The sequence below is a fragment of the Carassius carassius genome, chromosome 1 (genome assembly GCF_963082965.1).
Source record: "Carassius carassius chromosome 1, fCarCar2.1, whole genome shotgun sequence".
NCBI lineage: Eukaryota > Metazoa > Chordata > Actinopteri > Cypriniformes > Cyprinidae > Carassius > Carassius carassius.
This window is the reverse complement of record NC_081755.1, coordinates 45170997-45195587: the sequence shown is the minus strand read 5'-3', so window position 1 is coordinate 45195587 and position 24591 is coordinate 45170997. Positions and strand designations below refer to the sequence as shown.

Genomic DNA, 24591 nt, shown 5'->3' with positions numbered 1-24591 from the left:
AATTGCCCCTTGTTATGCATCTTCTGTGTTTTCTCTGCATTGCATGATGGGCTAACAGCCAAAATGTCTTATTGTTTTAATTGACAAAATCAATTTAAGAATTTGACTGAAAGGATGATGCACACTTGAAGAATATGAAGAATATAAATAACTTTAGGAGTCAGCTGTCCATGGCAGTCCTTAAGATATCAGCACAATAACACACAACAAAATATAACAATTATCATTATCAATAAAATCTTAGAAAATATATATATTTTTATTAATAATTTAATAACTTTCATAATAAAGCCTAATGATGCATTAATCTTCATTTTGACAACATTCAAGAAATATACAGATTCAAAGTTACAAATACATTCTTATTATGCTCCACTCTAATTGCTAAAGTCCACCTCTAATCTAATCTCTTTTATCAGTGGATCATACTTCTAATGCTATAAAACAGTCACAGAACCCTGGTATTCTGCCACACACAGTTCCCATACTTAAATCTGTTGTAGATTCTAACACACCTAAAAACAATTGTCATTAACAGAATAAAGTTTGTCTAAATCTTGTTTTAATAAAAAAAAAAACTCTCTTGTGTGCAGTACCTGCATGCAATATCTGCATTCTCCTGAAGCTCATCAATAACAATGCATTGCACTTTTTCACCAACACTATGTCCCAAATTCAACCCACATGAGTTATATTATACTACTCTAAGATTTATAAATCATATTCACAAATTCATTTCAGCAGATGCATGCACACACCTGTTGTTTAATTAGGTATTTCTACATTCTACACATTTGTTGTGACATTTATATCAAGGATATCTTTGATATTAGCTTTTTCCAGTCAGCTTTGTTCTGTTGCTATTTTCTTTGTATTCTGCTGTATAAATATGAAAAAGACAAGGGAAACTGCACTTTGCAGAATATATTAAATATGCCAGACCTCAATATAATTTATTTTTCCTAAAGCATATCTTATTTTGTGTTTATGCAATGAGCCCACTAAACCAGCAATTTAAACCAGTTAGAACCTGCAAATTGATTAAAAAAAATTTAATTATACCCCTCCACAAATGGCAGTTATAAACTCAAAGTCCTCAAGTACACAAGGTCCTACAAAAAAAAAATGTTACTCCTCCCTGCTTCTAGACTCTACGGAGGAGGGTGTAACACTCATGTGATTGGAGGAACTGTATAATCACTTAAGATGTTCACATGTGAAATGAGAAAGTAAAACTAAACCAGGAATGATCTCTGTATGATCTTGCATTTATTCACAGACTTAAGAGTTTTGAATTTCGTGGAAGAATTGAGAAACACACAGGAACAAGTAAGTCTTCATAGATTTTCTGAATTAAGATTTTCTGGTTGTGTGTAACATAAAGAAAACACATTCATGTCAACTCACCATTCTGTGAGTTTTCTGGTTATAATGCATATCTCTGTTTTCATATTTTTCTTTTCAGCATCCACATCCTTCAAAGATGAATTTCATTTTTTTGACCCTGCTGATTATTAGTGGAATTACTTACTCAAGATCAGGTAAGTATTTGTATTTAAGTTTGTGTTCATGTGTAAAACAAAAAGTAAGAGAGAGGTAATAAGTAACTTTTATAAGTGAAAATGTACAATTGGTCGGTCATAGTCCAACTGAATATTCATTATCCAGAAATATTTGACCACTGAATGACAAGATGGACCAATCAGAAGCAAGTATTCAAAAGAGCCATGTAATAAGTAACAAAACTATAAAAGTGTAAACAGGCAGTTTTGTATGTAGTTTATTGTAGTGAATGAATCCTCAACTAAACTGATGCAGAGCTGAGGTTTGTGTGGGGAAACAACAGATGCTGCTTTACATGGAAACGTTTTTTAGCAAAAATGTGTGTCTTGTATTGTTACTGGTGCAAGATTATCACACCAGACATGTATTATAATGAAGATAAGAATTCTTCAGTGTATTTTAACTGTCCTGGAGCAACTCATCATGTAATAACTGCACATAATGTAAAAACTGCACAAGTCCTAAAACTGTTTGTTTGCTTTGTCCAATTTAAGCAGATAGTTAATAATCCCTTTAAATGTCCTTTCATATAATTTCAAACCCGAATTTCTTCTCTGGAACTCAAACTCTGTTAGAAAGAATGTTTAATATATTTAGCTATTTTGCATAAAGTGAAGGCATAAATATCCCTATATATCTATATTTCATAGAAAGACATGAGGGTGCACTGCCTTCACCGAACGAAAGTTTTGTTGAGCTCACAGAAGGAGACCCCTCACCAGCTGGTACAGAGGGTGCGTCCTGAGCCCCCCTTGGTGGTTTATGTTGGCCACCATCATCATGTTGTCTGAATGGACCAGGACATGGTGCCTTCTCAGAATTGACAGGAAGGCCTTGAGCACCAGAATAACTGCTATAATTTCTAGGCAGTTGATATGCCAGTGTGCTGCTGCAGGAGCCCACCAGGAGCCGAATGCTGGTATGCCATCGCACACGACATCCCAACCCGAGTTGGAAGCATCTGTCATGACAATTTTCCTTCTGGAGACCAGCCCCAGATCAATCTGCAACTGGTATAGATGGGACGCTCTCCAATGGGGCCAGGGCCTTGTCACAGCCGTGGGTCACCCTGGGTCCCAGATACCAAGTATGGGGCAGGACCCAGGCTTTCAGACAATATTGAAGGGGCCACATGTGCAGCAGGTCCAGTGGTAGTACTGAAGAGGCAGCTGCCATTAGGCCTAGTAGCCTCTGATATGTCTTTAGGGGAAGTAAGTCCCAGACCTTGAACAATGGTGCAAGCTGCTGAATATTCAAAGATTGTTATGGTGAAAGCTAGACCCTATTTGGGCTGAATTAAGAACTGTGCCCAGGAAAGATATTTGTTTGCGGGGAGATTTGATTTATGCATGTTGATTCTGAGCCCTAGGCATTCCAAATGGCTGAGGAACAGGGATCTTTGTGCACATAGCACCTGGTCATGCTCTGACCAGGCCAGAACAAGCCAGTCGTCGAGATAATTCAGCATGCGCACTTCTTTCTGGTTAAGATGCAATCCACTCCCTTGGTTAAGATGCATGGTGCCAGAGACAGTCAGGACAGAAAGTATACTAGTAAGCCATCCCTTTGAATGTGAATCTCAAAAACGGTCTGCGATGGGGGGCTATCTTTCTTTGAAGTAATGGCTGTAAACCCTGACACGTTGCGGGCTGCTGGAACAAGCTCCACGGCACTCTTCACTTGTAAACTTTCTACTTTGGACTGAAAGTAGAAATGGGAAGGTCTGCAAGCAATCTGAACCGAAAAGCCTCATTTGATTGTTTCCAAGACCTGTTTTGACACACCTGGAATGGCTTCCCAAGCCAAGATTCAGGTGGTGAGGGGCTGGAGTGCTTTAAGAGGTAGGTTCCTGCACTGGGGCGAGGAACTGATAATGTTCATGCTGCTGTGAAGAGGAGAAGTGCTCTTCTCGTGAAGGTGATTGATTTTTATTACATCACAATGCCCCGGAGTAAGGGGTTGGAAGGCAAACACGAGACACATCAGGTTTAACCAGATAGCCGCAGGGGAGAAGTGACCTTCTTAGCTGAGACCGCTGTCAGCATCATGATCCACAGCTGAAGCTCTTCCATGTTGAGCAGGAAGGCTCTTTTTTCTTTTGAGTCAGTGTGGAGATGATTTTAATGCTGAAGGAGAAAGATTACAATCAAATTGCATTTTGCACCAACTTATATAGGCAGAAGGCCCCGTTTGTTTGCACATGCTGAGATTGAATTTGTCTGTGCAAGTGCATAGATGCGATCTAATGCAGGCTTCAGCATTTCTGAGAAAATGAGTTTCTCTAAAGCATCAGTAACTGATGCAATGCCAGTGAACCAGATCAAAAGAGAACCTTTTTAACAGCTTTCTTTCTCTTGTAACAGACCGGTATGAAGTAGTGAGTCCTGCAGATACTGTATTTGCTGTAGCTGGTGAAGATGTGATTCTGCCCTGTTCAGTTAAGCCCAGCATCAGTGTTGTGGACATGAGAGTGGAGTGGTTTAGATCTGATCTGAAAAATTCACAACTAGTGCATCTCTATGAGGATCATGACGACAGAAACACAAATCAGAGTCAATCCTACAGAGGAAGAACAAAACTGAATCCTCAAGAATTACAGAGAGGAGATGCATCACTCAAACTCTCATCTGTCCAAGTCTCTGATGAAGGACGTTACAAGTGTTTTATTCAGTCCAAATCCTGGTCTGATTATGCTTCTCTTGATATCAGTGTTGAAGGTGAGTAAACCATTGAAAACAAACATTTAATGATTTAAGACATGAAGCTTTGGTGTAGGGAAGACTGGGATGTGTGTAACATGGAGTCAGTTGTGAAGGGTTCTATAAGCAATGTTCCCTCTTATTTTTTTTCTTGCTGAATATAAAACTGTTTTCTATTTCACATTTCGGCCACCTGAGCAAAAACATTCTTTATACCAGACCTGTACAGGGCAAACACAAAAAAGTGTGTAACTTTTAAACTTTAATGAGCTATTTATATTTGATTTGACCCTTGATGTAACTAAATGATGTAAGTTACCTGAGAATATTTTAAAAAGTATTATACACTGCCGTTCAAAAGTTTGGGATCAATACATTTTTCAAATACGTTTCTTAGGCTCATCAAGGCTGTACCTATTTGATATAAAATACTGAATATTATTTCACAAAATAATATTGTGAAATATTATTGCAATTTAAAATAAAAGCTTTCTACTTTATTTTACTTTAAAATGTAATTTATTTTTGTAAAGCAAAGCTGAATTATCAGAGTCACATGATCCTTCAGAAATCATTCTAATTTGCTAATTTATAATCAATGTTGGAAACAGTTGTGGTGCTTAATATTTTTTGGGACCTGTGATATTTTTCAGGATTCTTTGATTCAAGATTTTTATTCGTCACATACAAAATTATATATAGCATATATAACCAGCAGTGAAATGTGAGTAAGTGATAAATAAATGTAAAAAAAACCCAACAACAACAACAACAGTTTATTCAAAATAGAAATGTGTGTTACAATATACACTATACTATTCAAAAGTTTTACTTTTTATTAGCCTAATCAAAGAATTACTGATAATAAATTAGCATAGACTGATTTCTGAAGGTTCATGTAACACTGAAGACTGAAGTAATGATGCTGAAAATACAGCTTTGCTTCACCAGGAATACATTACATTTTAAAGTATATTAAAATAGGTAGGCCTAACTAATATTAGAAATTGCAATAGCCTAATTGTGCACAATATTACTATTGTTTTTTTCTGTATTTTAAATCAAATAAATACAGCTTTGATGAGTGTAAGTGACTCCATTATAAAACAAGGTCAGTTATTTATAAGGTTTATAATATAGGCCTAACATAATATGATATCAAAAACTGAAGCATTTAAACTGATAGAAGATAATAGAAAACAAGCTGAAGCATATAAACTGAGATCCGGCGGTGTATGAAGTACCTGAAACTCATACCCAAGTAAAATTATAGATATCTTACCAGAAAATTTCTTTGGTAGAAGTTGAAGTCACTGTTTAGAATATTACTTGAGTAAAAGTCTTAAAGTATGTGATATTTATAGTACTTTAGTACAAAAATATATATCTTTTTTTTATCTTAAATGTACTTAAGTATTGAAAGTAAAAGTATGAGTAAATGTTGATTCAAACGGCTGATTCATTCAGAAACAAAGCATTTGACTGTGTTAATGAGTGAATCACTGAATCATTTATTTAACCGATTCGTTCAAAAGCTGATTCATTCAATAAGTAAACACCGTCCATTGCTCAGAAATGCAAAGCAATGCTATAATCTTCGTTTGGAACTATTTTCGTTGGCAAAACTAGCAATATTATATCTAAAAATGTAAGTCATTTATTGCTTTACTGAACTTGCATAAAATTATTATTTAATGTGTTCATGCATCTGCAGAAAAACGGTACTTTTTGTGTGATATATATTAATTTAACTATGCCTAAATGAAATTATATAAATATAAAAAGCATACAGAAGGATTTTTCCTGTCTACAATTTAGAATGCCAGGAATTTTGTGTTTTAATATACTAATAAATCAATGTGCATGCACTCTTTGTATGATTTGGTGATAATTGTTTTAAATTGCTGACTTCATAATGTCAGATTGCATATCATTATAATAACACTTACCATATTATCACAGATGATACTGTGTCTGCACACCCCTGACTCAACTTGAAATGAAATCATCTGCATTTGTGAGCAGCGCACTTGTTTGCACATGAGTAAAGGTGTTTTTAATAGTCTAACTTGCAAACGCCAGACCACTGATTCATCAAACCTGCTTTCCTGCAGTCCCGTTCTTCTTAATATTTTGTTGTATCAGAGTAAAAGTATACATTTTAATTAGGAAATATAGTGGAGTAAAAGTAAAAGTTGGCTGAAATATAAAAACTCAAGTAAAGTACAGATACTCCCAAAAAACACTTAAGTATTGTAATGAAGTATTTTTATTTTGTTGCATTACAACACTGCTGAGATCTGCAACTTAAATATTTTCAAAGAAAAAAAAACATGTACGTGAATCTAAACATCGCTATGAAGTACAAACTGTAAATGTATGTAAATGTATGAGTTTTGTATGAGTTTTGCCCATCATCCGCTATTTCCAGCACTTAATCAAGCCACACTTCTTTAAAACATGAGGACGTTTTATTTCACGTCATTGAGTTTGCAATGGCTCTAGATTTGAGCTATTTCATCTGCAACCATTATTCCATTTCTACAGCGACTAATTTGGCGCACATCGTTCTCTTTCTATAAAACCTGTATACCGCATTCACCGGTTCTAACTCTGTAGCGATATATCAACATTATAGCGGTTTACCCGATCATCGCAATTCTTTTGTTTTTACTAGAATTTTTGCATGTTAAACAGCTAAGAGGGAACATGGTCTAAAAGGGCTTGAAGTGTTATGTTTTGCTAGGGTGACCTTATGCGCCTTTCATGCAGGACACGTCCCAGCCAGGATTTTAAAATTGCCTAAAATATACAGGTTTTGGCTATTTGCACTGTGCAGGTTGATCGTGGTGTAACATTCATGAGAGCTATAAAGAGCAGAGCAGACAGCTCCTTATGCTTTCGAATCGCTTTCAAGTGTTTGTTCGTTTGTTTGTCTTGAAGCATTGTGGCGCACTTTGTTTTTTTGGGGGGAGATTTGTGCGCAGCGATGCTTCAAGTCAATCGAATGAACAACCCCATGCACATATTTTCATCGCTTTGATCGTTCCCTTTAGATCTCACCTTCTCAAACGCAGCCCCACGATTGGTTGATTAAGTACAATACCTGCATATTATTGGTCAAACTGCTCTGGATGTTTTAGGCAATAGGTGGGTTTGACTTCACGCAGCATTGCGCAAACCAATTGCTATCTGACTTGAAGCAGTGCATGCCGGTTAGAAATTGTGTCCGACTTGAGATGGCGCCGATGCCACATGACTGTCACGTGAGCCTTCAAAGTACCACAAGAGCGTTTCGAGAGCAGCCAGCTGACTCAGCAGTTTCTCCAGAGCGGCTACAGGAGCGCTGATGACGACACGGCTGCTGCATGATTGGCCAGATCCACCACATGACAACGATCATGTGTGTTTGAAGCGTTTCAGTTCCAATAATGGCAACAAATCTGTGTTTTTAGAATGGGAAACGCTTTTAAATGAAGTCGCACGTGTATTGAGTCCCGTTTATCATACAACACTGATAAAAGCATATATATCCCAGTGTATTAGTATTTAAATAGTATATGATTATGTTGAACTTTATTCTTGAAAATATGGCGCTGTTTTAAGCAGTATGTAACAACTGTTTCTGTTGCTCATGAAAACATCTGTGTATTTGACAAATACAGCATTAAATTCACTTCATCTGTGATAACGTAGCTGAAGGTGTCTGGCTTGACATGTCTGTTTTCAGCTCCACCCCCGACTGCAAGCGGCTACTCTCGTTGATCACCGTCTGTAGCCGAGCTTTAAGTCAAACGCACCCAATATTAAAATCATGGCTGGGACGTGTCCCATATGAATGGCGCATATGGTCACCCTATGTTTTGCACAGATTGTCACACAACTCTCATACTGGACCCACAAAGATTTAACACAATGAAATGGGATGGTGTATAAGCCCACATTTGACACAACGAGAAAGTGACTAACAAGCACACACACTGGGTTTCATTCTCAATAATCACAGGAGAACTTTTCATAAAACATTAGCACCTACTGTATATCACAACATGTGCGTAAACACGTGAATTTGTTCCCGACTTCTTCTTATGTTTAATTTTAGGTTTCATAAATGACTGTGTGCCCAAGTTTAGTAATTTGCATCAAACATGCCCAAACCATCTCCATATAAGGACTTTTTAAGGACCATATAAGGTTTTTACACCTGTGATTTCACCTCTTAATTTTTTTTCATTCATGTTTTCTATTACTGTTACAACTCACCTTGCTAGTGGGAATAGTTGTAACAATATTCTCTGCACATAAACTTGAAGGTATAAATTGTAGATTTCAAAACTATTTCGAAAGCACACAAATGTGATGTTTTATAAAAGTTTGACTTAAACAGTGCAAAAAATTGTGGGCGTTACAGCAAATTACAGACCTTAAAGTAAAAGGTGTACAAACCATTCACAGTCTCCCCTGTGTGTTGCTCCTTTATGGTTTTAATACAAAAATACAGAACAAAAACAGGTTTATAGGAAGATAAAATACAGTTATGCACCCATTGAATGTTCTTCATCTTGATCTCTGTAGCTGTAGGAAGTCCTCCAGTGATCACTGTAGATGGATTTGATCAATCAGGAGGGCTTCATCTACAATGTGAATCTGAAGGTTGGAACCCTAAACCTGATCTTGAGTGGCTGAACAGTGAAGGAGCCAGCTTGAGTTCAGAAACAACAGAAATGCAAAGAAACACAGACGGGTTCAGTGTGAAACACACCCTCACTGTACAACACAGAGATGACAAGATTCACTGCAGAGTCAGACTGAGACATCACATGCTGGAGACACTGATTTTGACCTCAAGTACGTACTGACACATTTTTGATGCTGTAGAGTAGATCAAATAAAGTGTAACTTACCAGATATCTAACTCATTTTGTATTGTTAGAATGTCTTATATGTTTTACTGACAAATAAACAGTGTTGTGCAAGTTACTTTCAAACTGTAATACATTGTCCATTACTTGTTACTGTCATTTAAAAATAATTCCTTACATTACAATATTACTGTCTCAGAATTGCAATGCGTTACATTACTCCTGTATTACTTTTTAGTTACTTTCACCAAAACAACTACAGCAGTAGAATTTAAAGGATTAGTTCAGACAAAAATGAAAATTATGTCATCAATAACTCACCCTCATGTTGTTTCAAACCCGTGAGACCTCCTTTCATCTTCTGAACATAGTTTAAGATATTTTAGATTTAGTCCGAGAGCTCTCAGTCCCTCCATTGAAGCTGTGTCTACGGTTTACTGTCCATGTCCAGAAAGGTAAGAAAAACATCATCAAAGTAGTCCATGTGACATCAGAGGGTCAGTTACAATATTTTAAAACATTGAATATACATTTTGGTCCAAAAATAGCAAAAACTACGACTTTATTCAGCATGGTCTTCTCTTCCGGGTCTGTTGTGAGAGAGTTCATGACGCTGCTGACGTATGATGCTGCTAATAACAAAAATAACACGTCAGCAGCGTCGTACGTTAACAGTCACAGCGGGTGTGCTCACAACAGACCCGGAAGTGTGTGATTAAATTGTAATCAAAAATTTAATCTTGTTTATTTACATAGAATGACATTCTAATGATAAAAGTGGGTTAAAAATCAGCAAAGTTACACTTTAATTCTGAATGTAGTGCATTACATTAGGGTAAATAAATCAAAAAGCATCAGCAGCGTTAGTTTTAGTTGCACTTTTTTTTACTGTGTATGTATACAAATGTATCTTGCTTGTATTATTAATCATTTTTAATCAAATATAAATGTTTGACTGGACACAATGTGCTCAATGTCACTGTGTTGTGTTGCAGGTAAGAGTTTTAATCCTTGGAGGACATTAATCATCTTGTCTTCAATTGCTGCTGTACTCATTGTGATTTCTGGAATACTGTTAGCTGCATTTGTTCATAAAAGAAGAGGTAAAATTCTTGTTTATTATATTTGATTTAAATAAATAAGGGATCCTAGGGCTAGTTGTCACATGTTTATTATTCCTAAGTTCACTCATAGTGTCCAAAGCTGGACATACATGCAGGACTGAAGAAATCTGTCTTTTTTTTCTGAAAGTAACTTAGTTATTATTTCACTACTAATTTAAAGTCTCATTAATTTGGAATTACTTTTGTGTCTTATTTATTTAATCAAACATACTGTGCTTGAGAGCAAAATATATTGTAGTTAAAAATAAAAAATAAACGACTGCAAATAAAAAATATTGCTAAGAATTATTTTATTTACAACAATAAATGTATTTATTACAAAACATTTGTGTTGCAAATAAATATTCTATGCCATTCCTACAATTTTCTTTATCCACCCATATATTTTGCTTATTGTTCTGTTTCTGGTCACATTTTGAAGGTCTAAAATCTTACGTGTTGAAAAGTTTTGTATCTGTATTCAGTTGAATGAGCCAAGTCATTTCGGAGCAGTCTATCTCAGCCATGTTCAATATTAAATATGACAGCGGCTGGTGACACACGCTATAATGGCCTAACAAAAAATGTTTGACCATATTTTACTGTACCAAGCTGCTTTTATGGACACACACTTGATGGTATAATCAGCCACTCTGCTTTCTGCCCATTTGATACAGCCTTTCTCAGCAATCCCTAATTTAGGCTTATCCTAATGTACAAGTATCCAACTATTATCAAATGTATTCCCAGAAAACAAAACATTTTCTTCTTAAAATTGTGTAAAATTGACATTGTTTTGTGAAACCCTACTTTCACAAAGAAACAGGAGCAGACGCGATTGTGTCCTTATTCCAGTTGAAATATCAATAAATACTATAATGGTTTTTGCAGTCCTTATTCTTTAATTATAATTTTATTAATTTTGCTCTCCAAAAATGTTATGTTTGATTGAATAAAATAAAAGACAAAAAAGTAACTCTATAAATTTTATACACAAAATAATTAATCAGCACACACTGTGTATTCATATATTATATATGAGGGAGAGTATATCTAAGGTCAACTTGGTCACCTTCTCTTGCTTTTGTTCTTTATTTCTTCAGAACACAACAAACAACAGAATGAGAACAGGAGGAAAACAGAAGGTGAATTTGTCTTTTTTTTGTTATAATTTCATTTTTACTGTAAGGTTTGTTTTCATCCACAAAATATCTACTTAACAGACACTGTGTATTCAAATATGTTTTTGTATAATATTTATTTTTTATTAATTTATTTATTTACATATTATTAAAATATTATTTCTGTTTTATTTGTCATTCTTCTTTCTCAGTAAAAAATAATTATGGTCTATATATTTAATGTTATTTTCTCTTGCCTTTATTCTGAATTTTCTTCAGACCGTGATCGACTACAGGAGGAGAAGAACAGATTTCAACAAGGTGAATTTATCTTTACTAGGTTATTATTTCACTATCATTTTAAACATTTTTGTTCTTTTTTATATTTGTAGATATTATTCCATCCCCTTTATAGATGCATGTTTATAACATGTACATTTGAATTATTCACTTACCATATACTGTATACCCGTGATGATATCTGTTTAATGTTTTCTCTTGCCTTTATTCTGAATTTTCTTCAGAACGTGATAAACTACTGGAGGAGGAGAAGAGAATTCAACAAGGTGAATTTATCTAATTAGGCTATTATTTTACTAATATTTTAAACATTTTTGTTCTTTTTTATATTTGTAGATATTATTCCATCCCCTATATAGATGCATGTTTATAAAATGTACATTTGAATTATTCACTTACCATATATAACCGTGATGTTATCTATTTAATGTTTTCTCTTGCCTTTATTCTGAATTTTCTTCAGAACGTGATAAACTACTGGAGGAGGAGAAGAGAATTCAACAAGGTGAATTTATCTTATTAGGCTATTATTTTACTAATATTTTAAACATTTTTGCCATTTTCAAAGTTAGTTTATTTATTCATTTATTTTATATTTGTTATAATTATTTCTCCCCATAATAACTGCATGTTTGTAAAATGTGACCCTAGACCACAAAACCAGTCTTAAGTGTCAACTTTTCATACATAATCTGAAAGCTGAATAAATAGCTTTCCATTGTTGTATGGTTTGTTATGATATCACAATATTTAGCCGAGATACAATTATTTGCAAATCTGGAATCTGAGGGTGCAAAAAAAATCTAAATATTGAGAAAATCACTTTTAAAGTTGTCCAAATGAAGTTCTTAACAATGCATATTAATCAAAAATGATGTTTTTATATATTTATGGAAGGAAATTTAAAAAATATCTTCATTGGGACATGATCTTTACTTATTATCCTAATGATTTTTGCATAAAAGTAAAATCAATAATTTTGACCCAAACAATGTATTGTTGGCCTTTGCTACAAATAAACTCATGCTGCTTAGGACTGGTTTTGTCCTTCAGGGTCACAAATGCACATTTGAATTATTTATTCAGTTACCATATGTAGCTGTGTTTTAATGTCATTTTCTCTTGCCTTTTTTCTGAATTTTCTTCAGAATACAATGCACTTTTACAGAATGAGAACCAGAGAATAAAACAAGGTGAATTTTTAAGTTATAATTTCATATTTAATGTAAAGTTTTTTTTCATCCACAAAATATCTACTTAACAGACACTGTGTATTCAAATATGTTTTTGTATGGAGGTAAATCAGTAGCTAAACTCGAGAGGTTGAAGATCTGAATGTGAGAAGCTTTCAATTTGCACACACAGACAATGATCAAAACACCCGTGTTTTGAATTGGAAGTTGTAGATTAATAGTCACAAATGTGTAGAATTACATTCACACAAAGAAAATGACATATACACACGTTTACGACATATTTACTTTTGCACTTTACTTCAGTTTCGCTGCACAACGTCAAGTCGGCACTTACAACCTCTCAGATCTGGAAGTACAAGTTCAAATCCTAGCGCTCTGACTTTTGCTACTCTTTTTGCGATATTCTGTTGCAAAACTCACTTGTGCACTTGTATATGCAGATGTGAGAGAGCAGAGCTGGGGGCGGGGCTTTGGTGCGAATGAAGACATTTTATTGGTCGATGCCCGACCAATGAACAACGCCAATTGTTTTCACTGAATATCCTTAGCTTTGACAGGATTTTAAGACACTGCATTCATTTTGCCATTCAGGTATTATCTAGTAGACAAATAATGCAACATATTTTATATGTATATCCCACTGCATATTGCAGAGTAAACTCGCTGTACCAAAGCATGCTTTGATCTCACCGCCACGCGGTCACGTGGTTCATGGAGCTATCAATAGTACTAAACTAAACATTTTGTTAATATGCTTGAAATTTATTAATTTGGACAGACAGCAGTTTCATTATATTTGCAGCGATTTCTAGTAATTTGTAACACACAAAGTGCATTGATTATGCATGGATAACTACGTTGACTCATGACTATGCCTTACAATAGCATTTTATACTGGAAAATGGAACAGCATTATGTTCTCATACTCCTCCTTGGCAGTTAAATGTGACTAAACAATTAAGTGTAACTTTTAACCAATAAAATAACTGTACTACATGTTAACTCAGTCCTGTTTAGTTAATTTGAAGAGATCATGGTACTAAATAATATGCGCAATAATTATGATCCATGAATGAACATTTGAAATATAACATTTTCTAATATGGTTATTATTTATAATACAATAACTGTAGTATTTAGGTTTAAATTCCAGTGCAAAGAGGCACGCTTTAAATTAGAGGCATTTGGTGGCCAGAAAGATAATATTCATATGCAATTCCATTGCTTAAACACTAGATGGCCTTGTTGATGTTTAATAAATACATGTATTTAGCTCTAGTTGCTCAAAACAGTATTTCTGGTCATAAGTGCTTATTTTTTTTAGGTTTTGCTGTTTAATGTACATTTAGACATTATTAAACACTCGATTTTTATTTTAAAAAAAAAATAATAATGTTGCATTTAAAAAGGTTCATTACTGACAAGCAAATTGGGAATTTAACCCAATGAAGAAGTTAAAATTATTTTTACAAAACATAAAAATAATACAAACAGCATTATATTGCAACTCTGGTAGAGTGATATGCAGTGGGATATACATATAAAATATGTTGCATTATTTGTCTACTAGATAATACCTGAATGGCAAAATGAATGCAGTGTCTTAAAATCCTGTCAAAGCTAAGGATATTCAGTGAAAACAATTGGCGTTGTTCATTGGTCGGGCATCGACCAATAAAATGTCTTCATTTGCACCAAAGCCCCGCCTCCAGCTCTGCTCTCTCACATCTGCATATACAAGTGCACAAGTGAGTTTTGCAACAGAATATCGCAAAAAGAGTAGCAAAAGTCAGAGCGCTAGGATTTGAACTTGTACTTCCAGATCTGAGAGGTTGTAAGTGCCGACTTGACGTTGTGCAGCGAAACTGAAGTAAAGTGCAAAAGTAAATATGTCGTAAAAATGTGTGTATGTCATTTTCTTTGTGTGAATGTCATTCTACACATTTGTAACTATTAATCTACAACTTCCAATTCAAAACACGGGTGTTTTGATCATTGTCTGTGTGTGCAAATTGAAAGATTCAACTTTTCACATCAGAGCTGTGAGTGTAAATTTTAACTTACAAATACAAATATTAATATGACAAGTTCTCACAATCAGATCTTCAACCTCTCGAGTTTAGCTACTGATTTACCTTTATATTTTTGTGTATATCGGAGGCCCTGTATGTTTTGTAATATTTTTTTTTTTTATTAATTCATTTATTTACATATTAATAAAATATAATTTTCTGTTTTATTTGTCATTCTTCTTCCTCAGTAAATAATTATGGTCTATATATTTAATGTTATTTTCTCTTGCCTTTATTCTGAATTTTCTTCAGACCGTGATCGACTACAGGAGGAGAAGAACAGAATTCAACAAGGTGAATTTATCTTTACTAGGTTATTATTTCACTATCAATTAAAACAAATTTGGTCCTTTTTATATTTTTTGTTATTATTCCACCCCTTTATAGATGCATGTTTATAAAATTTACATTTGAATTATTCACTTACCATATATACCCGTGATGATATCTGTTTAATGTTTTTTACTTGCCTTTATTCTGAATTTTCTTCAGAACATGAAATACTACTTGAGGAGAAGAAGCGAAAACAACAAGGTGAATTAATCTTTATTAGGTTATTATTTCAATATCAATTAAAACATTTTTGTTCTTTTTTATATTTGTAGATATTATTCCATCCCCTATATAGATGTATGTTTATAAAATGTACATTTGAATTATTCACTTACCATATATAACCGTGATGTTATCTATTTAATGTTTTCTCTTGCCTTTATTCTGAATTTTCTTCAGAACGTGAAAAACCACAGGAGAAGAGCAACAAAATTCAACAAGGTAAATTTATCTTTATTAGGTTATTATTTTATTAATAATTTAAATTTGTTGCCATTTTCAAAATTTGTTTATTTATTCATTTATTTTATATTTGCTGTAATTATTTCTCCCCATAATAGTTGCATGTTTTTAAAATGTGACCCTGGACCTCAAAAATCTTAAGTGTCATTTTTTTTTTTTTTTAAATTGAGATTTATACATAATCTGAAAGCTGAATAAATAGCTTTCCATTGTTGTATGGTTTGTTATGATATCACAATATTTAGCCGAGATACAATTATTTGCAAATCTGGAATCTGAGGGTGCAAAAAAAATCTAAATATTGAGAAAATCACTTTTAAAGTTGTCCAAATGAAGTTCTTAACAATGCATATTAATCAAAAATGATGTTTTTATATATTTATGGAAGGAAATTTAAACAATATCTTCATTGGGACATGATCTTTACTTATTATCCTAATGATTTTTGCATAAAAGTAAAATCAATAATTTTGACCCAAACAATGTATTGTTGGCCTTTGCTACAAATAAACTCATGCTGCTTAGGACTGGTTTTGTCCTTCAGGGTCACAAATGCACATTTGAATTATTTATTCAGTTACCATATGTAGCTGTGTTTTAATGTCATTTTCTCTTGCCTTTTTTCTGAATTTTCTTCAGAACATGAAGAACCACAGGAGGAGAAGAACAGAATTCAACAAGGTGAATTTATCTTTATTAGGTTATCATTTCACTAAAAATAAAAAAAGTTATTATTTAAAATTGTAGTTATTATTCCATCCCCTTTATGCATGTTTATAAAATGTACATTTGAATTATTCACTTACCATATATAACCGTGATGTTATCTATTTAATGTTTTCTCTTGCCTTTATTCTGAATTTTCTTCAGAACGTGATAAACTACTGGAGGAGAAGAAGAGAATTCAACAAGGTGAATTTATCTTATTAGGCTATTATTTTACTAATATTTTAAACATTTTTGTTCTTTTTTATATTTGTAGATATTATTCCATCCCCTATATAGATGCATGTTTATAAAATGTACATTTGAATTATTCACTTACCATATATAACCGTGATGTTATCTATTTAATGTTTTCTCTTGCCTTTATTCTGAATTTTCTTCAGAACGTGATAAACTACTGGAGGAGAAGAAGAGAATTCAACAAGGTGAATTTATCTTATTAGGCTATTATTTTACTAATAATTTAAACATTTTTGCCATTTTCAAAGTTAGTTTATTTATTAATTTTTTTTATATTTTCTGTAATTATTTCTCACCATAATAGTTCCATGTTTATAAAATGGGACCCTGGACCTCGAAACAAGTCTTAAGTGTCAACTTTTTCTGAATTAAAAGCTGAAAAAATTAGCTTTCCTTGTATTAGACACTAATTGGTCATACAATTATATGATAGATACAAAGATACAATTATTTGCAAATCTGGAATCTGAGGGTGTAAAAAAACCTAAATATTGAGAAAATCACTTTTAAAGTTGTCCAAATGAAGTTCTTAACAATGCATATTACTAATAAAAAATTACATTTTTATATATTTATGGAAGGAAATTTACACAATATCTTCATATGACATGATCTTTACTTATTATCCTAATGATTTTTGGCATTAAAGAAAAACTGATTATTTGACCCATAAAATGTATTGTTGGCTATTGCTATTTATGACTGTGCTACTGTGCTACTTATGACTGGTTTTGTGCTCCAGGATCAGCAATGTACATTTGAATTATTTATTCAGATACCATATGTAGTTGTGTTTTAATGTCGTTTTATTTTGCCTTTATTCTGAATTTTCTTCAGAAGAAGATCAACTACAGAATGAGAAAAGGAAAAGAAAACAAGAAAAATGTATATTTTAAGTTACAATTTTAATATCAATGTTAAGTTTGTGCAGGTGTAAAAAAGTACTCAAAAATTTATATTATTCAAGTGAAGGCATAGACACTGGTTAAAGACATTTGTGTAAAGAAAGAAAGAAAGAAAGAAAGAAAGAAAGAAAGAAAGAAAGAAAGAAAGAAAGAAAGCTTAAAATAAACTGCATCAAATATTTTGTCAGGCAGACATACAAAAGTTTGGTTAAAGGAAGAAAACAAAAACAAAACGCAATGGCACAGGTCACAAAAATCAATCTAGTGCAACAACCATAAAAGGGAAACTTCATCCTTTATTATTACTAAATTATTGGTTACACTTTATATTGATAGTACACTTTAGACATTCGAACTACATGTCAACTAATTCTCATTAATATGCAACTACATGTCTACTAACTCTCAGAGTAGACTGTCAGTTGTATGTTGTGGACCAATCAAAATTAAGTTTTATAAGATAACAAGCAGACAGTCTACTTATACTTTAATGACTGCTAGTAGACATCTAGTTGCAAAGTTACTTACTGTTAGTAGAATGTCTAAAGTGGACAATCGAAATAAAGTGTTACCATATTATTCAAGTATTTTACACCACTGAAGTTTTCTCTCACCTTTATTCAGCATTTTCTTCAGAAGATTATCAAGTACAGATTAAGATAAAGTGGAATACAAATTGAATTAATCTTTATTGGGTTATTTCACTAATAATGTAAAAAGAAAAGGTTTTATTTTATTTTTTTATATTCGTAGTAATTTCTCCCCTATAATATATGGATGTTCATAAAATGTACATTTGAATTATTTATTCAGTTACCATACATACCCTCATGCGGTGCTATTTAATGTCTTTTCTTGCCTTGTCTCAGAATTTTTCTTCAGAACCCGATCAAACAGAGAATTCAGACACACATACACACACACACACAATGAATGCATGTTTATACTGTATGTTATATTTTAATTATTATTCAGTTAATAAATCCTATAAATCGAAATAAGTGATAATTTAAAATAATGTAATGCTTTATTCTGAACTTAGAAAGTGTTCAGCATTCACAGTCACATGTTGAACACCAAATTAATATATTTTTTTTGTTATATTGAATTATTAATATATTAATTAAATACATTACAGTGTATTATAAAATAAGTAATCTGTTTAAAGTTCTGTTAGTTTCAATGGTCTTCAAGTGGTGACTAATATTTATTTTATTACTGATCTTAAGATGAATTCTGCTATGGACCCTTTATAACTTTATACTTTCTTTCTGTTTTTAGTGAACACACCATCAACAGAAGAAAAAAAAACCTGTCTTTTACAATGAGGTGCAGGTGAAGGAGTGAACTGAGTGGTATTTAGTCCATTAACATGATGAGGTGGAACAGTCTAAGTGTGGAGTCTGGAGTGTGGATCATCAAGAGGGTCTGGTCTCCTTTTATGATGTGGAGTCCATGTCTCATAACTACTCTTACCCAAAAGTTTCCCAAAAGCAACTAGGTCACAAGTTCCATCATTACTAATAGAGTTCAATGGAACTAATGACTAGTAAGCTAATGACGGTTTTGAGAAGCCCCCGGTTAGTCTTTAGATCAGAAACTTTATCATAAACTTTTCTGTATTCATTATGTGTCTCACATAGCCAGACTTTTGACTGTTGACATAAATTATGATCCACATTTAGACATGAATTATGAGACAATCTGACTGACATGTTGAGCAGACATTTAGGGGTGTGTGAATCTGAAATTGATTATACTACAACAATAGACCGATGTTCACCAGTACCAGATATGCATAAGTTAGGCTACATACAATATCTCTCAAAAGCAAACCTATCTCAGACTGAGCTGTGTAGTTGTAATCATCTCTTAGCTCTGTGTCATTCTTGAAGAAAAACTTGGTCTCTGTTTGCACTTTGAATATTGAGAGAATAAGTTAATTATTGTTTGCAATTAATAAGACAAAAAAAAATCTGATTTATTTTTGTGATTTATACAGTTTTTTTTTTTTTGCTTAATTTGTGGAAAGGAGTTCAGTAAGGATGTCACAACAGTTTCAATCAGTTCTAGAAGCTCATAATTCATGTTCAATTCTAAGATCTGAAGAGACTCTTCTGAAGTGAAATCACACAGGAGAGAAGTCAGTCAGTTGAGTTCGTGATTAAACATTGTACAGTGCTTGGGTATCTTTGCCATTTACTAAATATACTAATTCATAGTTAGAAAGTAGAGCTAAAATGACATTCACAACATTATGAGTTAAAACATTTCAAAATGCACCAGGAGACTTTTTTTTCAGTCATGAAAAAAAAAATATATATATACATATTTAAAGGGGATCAGGCCTTTGCTGTTGCGGGGCAGAGGATCTGGAATAGTCTCCCTCAGGAACTTCGAGAGGTCACATCTTTAAATGCTTTTAAAATTGAAGTCAAAAACGTCTTCTTGTCTTCAGCCTTTGAGAGGGTAGGCTAGTCTGTTGTTTGATAGGATGTGTCTTGTTTTAAGTTGTGTGTTTTAATGAAGTGTTTTTGAGTAAATCAATTAATTAATGTATTTTGTCGCTGAGGATTAAAAAAACATACTGTGTTAAATTCTCACCTTGTTCTCATTTTGAAATCTCACACTTGTGAAAGTGTAATGCCGGTTGTGATTACTTTTTTACAGACCAAGACAAAACTGTTAATTACTTTTATTTATACAGTTTGTTTGTTTGTTTTATCAGCTTCAATATAGAACAGTATAAATCTAGAACAGACTGTACATTATAGCGTTTTAACATCTTTAAAGCTGCACTTAAAAATGTTTTAAACATGTTCCTTAAAACATGTAAAGTGAATTAATGTTGTGGGATTACAAATTTATAAAATGTTAAATCTAGGTTCCAATGTAATAGTATATAAACTTTATAGTATATAAAGAGGACCCCAGATGATCCTAACCTTGAATCAACAACAGAACTAAATAATTATTGCTACATGTGTGACTGCATCATATGATAACTATTAATTAATAATATTGATAGTTCATCGTCTAGCTGACTACGTCTTCTATTATTATTATTATTTTTTATTTTTTCTAAAATCCTGTCAAACGTGCACAAACTGCTAGCTACTACTAAATATTGTAGAAACATAATTTTCTGTAAAGTTGCTTTGTAACAATTTGTATTGTAAAAAGCGCTATACAAATAAACTTGAATTGAATTGAATATATAAACTAAAAGGTTATGTACATTGTGTTTTACATCTTAAGGGTAAAAAAGGATGACAGCTGTGCCTTTGTATCTATGGTAATGTGAAGGTATGGGCCATACTGTCAGGCTGATTGACGTAGCACCTATGCATTTGAATGACACTGTTATGCTGATGAAATCAAGGCTGGGAAAATGCCAGTAGTGGGCTGATTCCTGTACTTTAATTACATGCTATGGGTTAGATTGTCTCCACCTCCCTCCAACTTGAATGTATATAAACTCCAAAGTATCATTGCTTTGGTTTGACTTCTTTGATGACTACAGCACCACGCAGCACATTTCTCAATAAAAAAATCTGCTGAATATTACCCAAGAGTCTCCTGGTCTTTGCTTCTGAGTTTCCAACAGTCTTGGTGCCATGACCCAGATAGAGCTCCTCACCTGAATCCAGATTGGAACTTCAAGCTCAAATAAAATCTGATTTCGTTCCAGATTGAATTTTGCTGTACAACCAAGGGATGGTGAGTGCCACTCTATTCAAAAGGACCTTTTAGAGTAGTACAAATTTGTCACCCTCTGCGACATCAGAGAAGAGTTAACAGACAGCTGTTGGGTTTGGCTAACTAAGTTAGTCTAACTAAGTCTCTAATATATATATTAGAAATGAAGGTTATCCTCTGTTCTGGCAACAAAGCTCCAGCAAAAATTAATGTGGAAGAAGATAGTCAGCCTGATAACAATTATCCTGACTTACAAGCTTTCTTTGAAACAGATGTAGCCATCCAATCAGTAACTGATGTGCCTGTAAATTCAGTGAAGGTATGTGGTGCTAGGAAAATATCTCAGAGAGTTGAGGGAATTGAAAGTGTTCATCCCAACTCTTCTGCTGTTCATGTACAAACTGTTGCCAAAGCACTAAGACCTAAATATATAGAGATACTATCCCAGAGCTTACTCTCAGCACACACACATTTTTCTTAGAGAATTTAGAAGAGCATTGATCAGCTAAATGCATCTCTATGACATGTCGTTAGCAGAAGTCACACAGTTGATGTCACAAATTCTAACTGAATCTGAATTCAACAGTTTTGAGTCTGCTGTTACTTCTGAACTACAACATGCCAGTAAAGGCGATTTGAGAGAAGGTGTTTTGAAAAGTCTAAAGAATATCATGGGACCCAAATAGACTGGTCCAGAATCACTAACTGTGTGCAAAGGAAAGAAGAAACTGTCAGTGAATACAATGAAGGTTTTTGTCAGTCAGCTGTAACTTACAGTGGAATAGTTGATGATCCTGAAAGTTTGTTAGATGACGAGGGACCATTAGTCTGCATCTGGTCATATGGCCTTGTAGCTGAGTAAAAAAAGCCTTGCCATTCCTAGATCTAATTTGGTCTAACAAAACTCTCAGAAGTAATCTAGACAGTTTAGCTACATGATAAAGAGACTCTGATGTTAAAGCCAGAGTAAAGATTAAAGCAGCATCCTTTCAGGTCAACACAGAGAACCAACAGAAGTGTAAAAGTCCTAAGAAGGAGGGCAGTTGTCATTACTGTGGTAAAACTGGACACTGGATGAAAGAGTGTAGGAAAAGTTAGAAGACATTAAGAGAAATTAACAGCTTTACTCAGCTACAGGGACAGACTAGGACACACACAGACCAGTGAGGAGTCCCGAGAAGAATTGAATTGCAACAGGCCTCGGGGGCCAACCCTGTGGTGAAGACTTTCTTATAAGTTTTCCCTAACATTAGTTTTATCCCCACCTCACTGGTCCATAGGTTTTAAATTACTTAAAACTAGATTGAAGAAAAACAATATACGATCACCAGACTTAAAATCAATATATGATCAACAGAAGTCTAAAAATGTCTATGCATGAATACTGCTGGTCTGCTGTTTCTTTGTTTTCTTGTGTTGCAGGTATGTGTATAGCCATGTCATCTTCATAAGTGGCACCCTGGTGTAAAGCATCACCTCCATGAACAAGCTTCATGAGGACCAAGAGTCATCTGATTTAATCTATGTGGGAAATAGACTACAGAAAACAGACTTCACGGGTATTCGGGCGCCATGGACTTCAGGACTTCAACTCATATGCTACATGGTTTTCAGTGTCATCATATAGTTTCCACAACATGTTACCATCCAAGTTTAATGTTTCAACAGTTTTGGTTCTAAAAAGAACTATTACACCTAAGTAAATCTAGGACAAGACGCAGAATAAGTTATATGTGCCTGTAAACTTTCCAAGTTAACAAACATAGGTCATAGAATGGACTTATGAAGGTTTAAATTTGTATTATGTGAGAGTTATTAGAACTCTCAAAGGGAGGACTGTGGAGCTACAAATTTATAAAATGTTAAATCTAGGTTCCAATGTAATAGTATATAAACTATAAGGTTATGTACATTGTATTTTACATTTTGAGGTAAAAAAGGATGACATTTCTAAAAGATCAAATCAGGAAGCCCAGGTGTCTGAGACATTAATCTTTTGTCTTCATGCACTTCCTGACCTTAGTGCAGGGTCCCAAGTTAAAGGAAGAACAAGTCACAGCTGTGCCTTTGTCTTTTTGGTAATGTAAAGGTATGGGCCGTACTGTCAGGCTGACTGAAGTAGCACCTATGCATTTTGATGACACTGTTATGCTGATGAAATCAAGGCTTGGAAAATGTGGGCTGATTCCTGTACTTCAATTACATACTATAGCTTAGATTATCTCCACCTCTACTGTATGTATCCCTCCCACTAGAATGTATATAAACTCCAAAGTATCATTGTTTTGATTAGACTTTTTGATGACTACAGCGCCACGCAGTGCGTTCCTCAAGCACGATTACCCAAGAGTCTCCTGGTCTTCGCTTCTGAAATTCCAACAATATGTATGGGTAACAACTTGTTTTAATGCGTGATATAGTGTGTTGAGTATTTCATTTGACTTTGTCTTGATGAAGTGTGAATCTGTTGGTATCCTGAACCTGATCTTGAGTGGCTAGACAGAAAATGAGTCATTTGTAACATTTTCATATATTTTTATAGAGCATATTTATTCACATAAACTCATAATAGCTATAAAATATTTAAGTGAAATCTAACATTTTACATGATAAAAATCAAAAATGAAAAATATAAAGCTAAATATGCAAGACCTCAATGTGGTTAGCTTGCTATTTAAAAGGGCAGAGATGTTATTTACACCACTTAACCCTTAACTAGTTTGTTAACCTGAACATTGATATAAACATTTAAATCACATCCCTGCATTAATGCCATTTATAAACCCTAATCAAAGCCTGAAGAAGCTGATCTTAATAGCCCAGGTTAATAAGTAGTATGATGGGAGGGACTGTGTTATCACTTAAGTTGTTTAGTGATATGAGAAAGTAAAACCAAACCAGGAAATATCTCCTTATGATCTCATATAATCTTATTTATTCACACTCGTGAGAACAGTGTTGAGTTGAAGAACTAAGAAACAGGATAAGGTACATAGATTGACTAAGATTCACTGAATTTCGATTTTCTGGTTATGTAAAAAAAAAAACTTCCGTGTTTTCTGACATGTTTTGTCTTCTTTTAGCACCCGTGTCATACAGAGATGAAGTTAATTTGTTTGACTGTCCTGATTATTAGTGGAGCTACATATTCAAGATCAGGTAAATATTTGAAGGGCTGAAGTGTGTATTCATGTGTAAAAGAAAGAGGGAAGGAGATTTAATAAGTAACTTATGTTAGGGACAAAGTACAGTGTAACTGTATAGGCTAGTGATTATTTTTACAGTAACGTCTGGTGCATTATCCTTTTTG

General features: G+C 33.6%; 2 protein-coding genes and 1 long non-coding RNA gene across 5 annotated transcripts in view; all 3 read left to right on the top strand.

Moving 5' to 3' along the window:
* The window catches only part of LOC132152375 (butyrophilin-like protein 3), a 110389-nt gene that overhangs the window by 78203 nt on the left and 7595 nt on the right, over positions 1–24591 (top strand). For 2 of the 3 annotated variants that reach the window (XM_059561158.1, XM_059561142.1), the window contains exons 1-2: positions 24168–24269; positions 24365–24440. The exons of the other annotated variant lie outside the window; for it this stretch is intronic. In XM_059561158.1, coding sequence (XP_059417141.1) covers positions 24383–24440 — 58 coding nt within the window. In that variant the 5' untranslated portion in view covers positions 24168–24269; positions 24365–24382. Of the gene's footprint in view, positions 1–24167; positions 24270–24364; positions 24441–24591 lie in introns of those variants that run through there. 3 annotated transcript variants of the gene reach the window in all.
* LOC132129895 (butyrophilin-like protein 3) lies at positions 1402–11928 on the top strand. The gene is made up of 7 exons (XM_059541575.1): positions 1402–1541; positions 3927–4280; positions 8838–9110; positions 10120–10227; positions 11331–11372; positions 11628–11669; positions 11873–11928. The coding sequence occupies exons 1-7, from the start codon at positions 1484–1486 to the stop codon at positions 11926–11928; spliced, it is 933 nt and encodes a 310-aa protein (XP_059397558.1). The 5' UTR covers positions 1402–1483.
* LOC132126002 (uncharacterized) lies at positions 12110–19739 on the top strand. The gene is made up of 2 exons (XR_009427356.1): positions 12110–12153; positions 18864–19739. It is a non-coding gene; the product is annotated as an uncharacterized LOC132126002 (long non-coding RNA).

Excerpts from the sequence above, each read along its gene's own strand:
- LOC132129895 (XM_059541575.1), top strand. The coding sequence starts at position 1,484 with ATGAATTTCATTTTTTTGACCCTGCTGATTATTAGTGGAATTACTTAC. Across the intron at positions 10,228-11,330 it reads ATTTGTTCATAAAAGAAGAG|AACACAACAAACAACAGAAT; the intron begins GTAAAATTCTTG and ends TTATTTCTTCAG. Across the intron at positions 11,373-11,627 it reads GAACAGGAGGAAAACAGAAG|ACCGTGATCGACTACAGGAG; the intron begins GTGAATTTGTCT and ends AATTTTCTTCAG.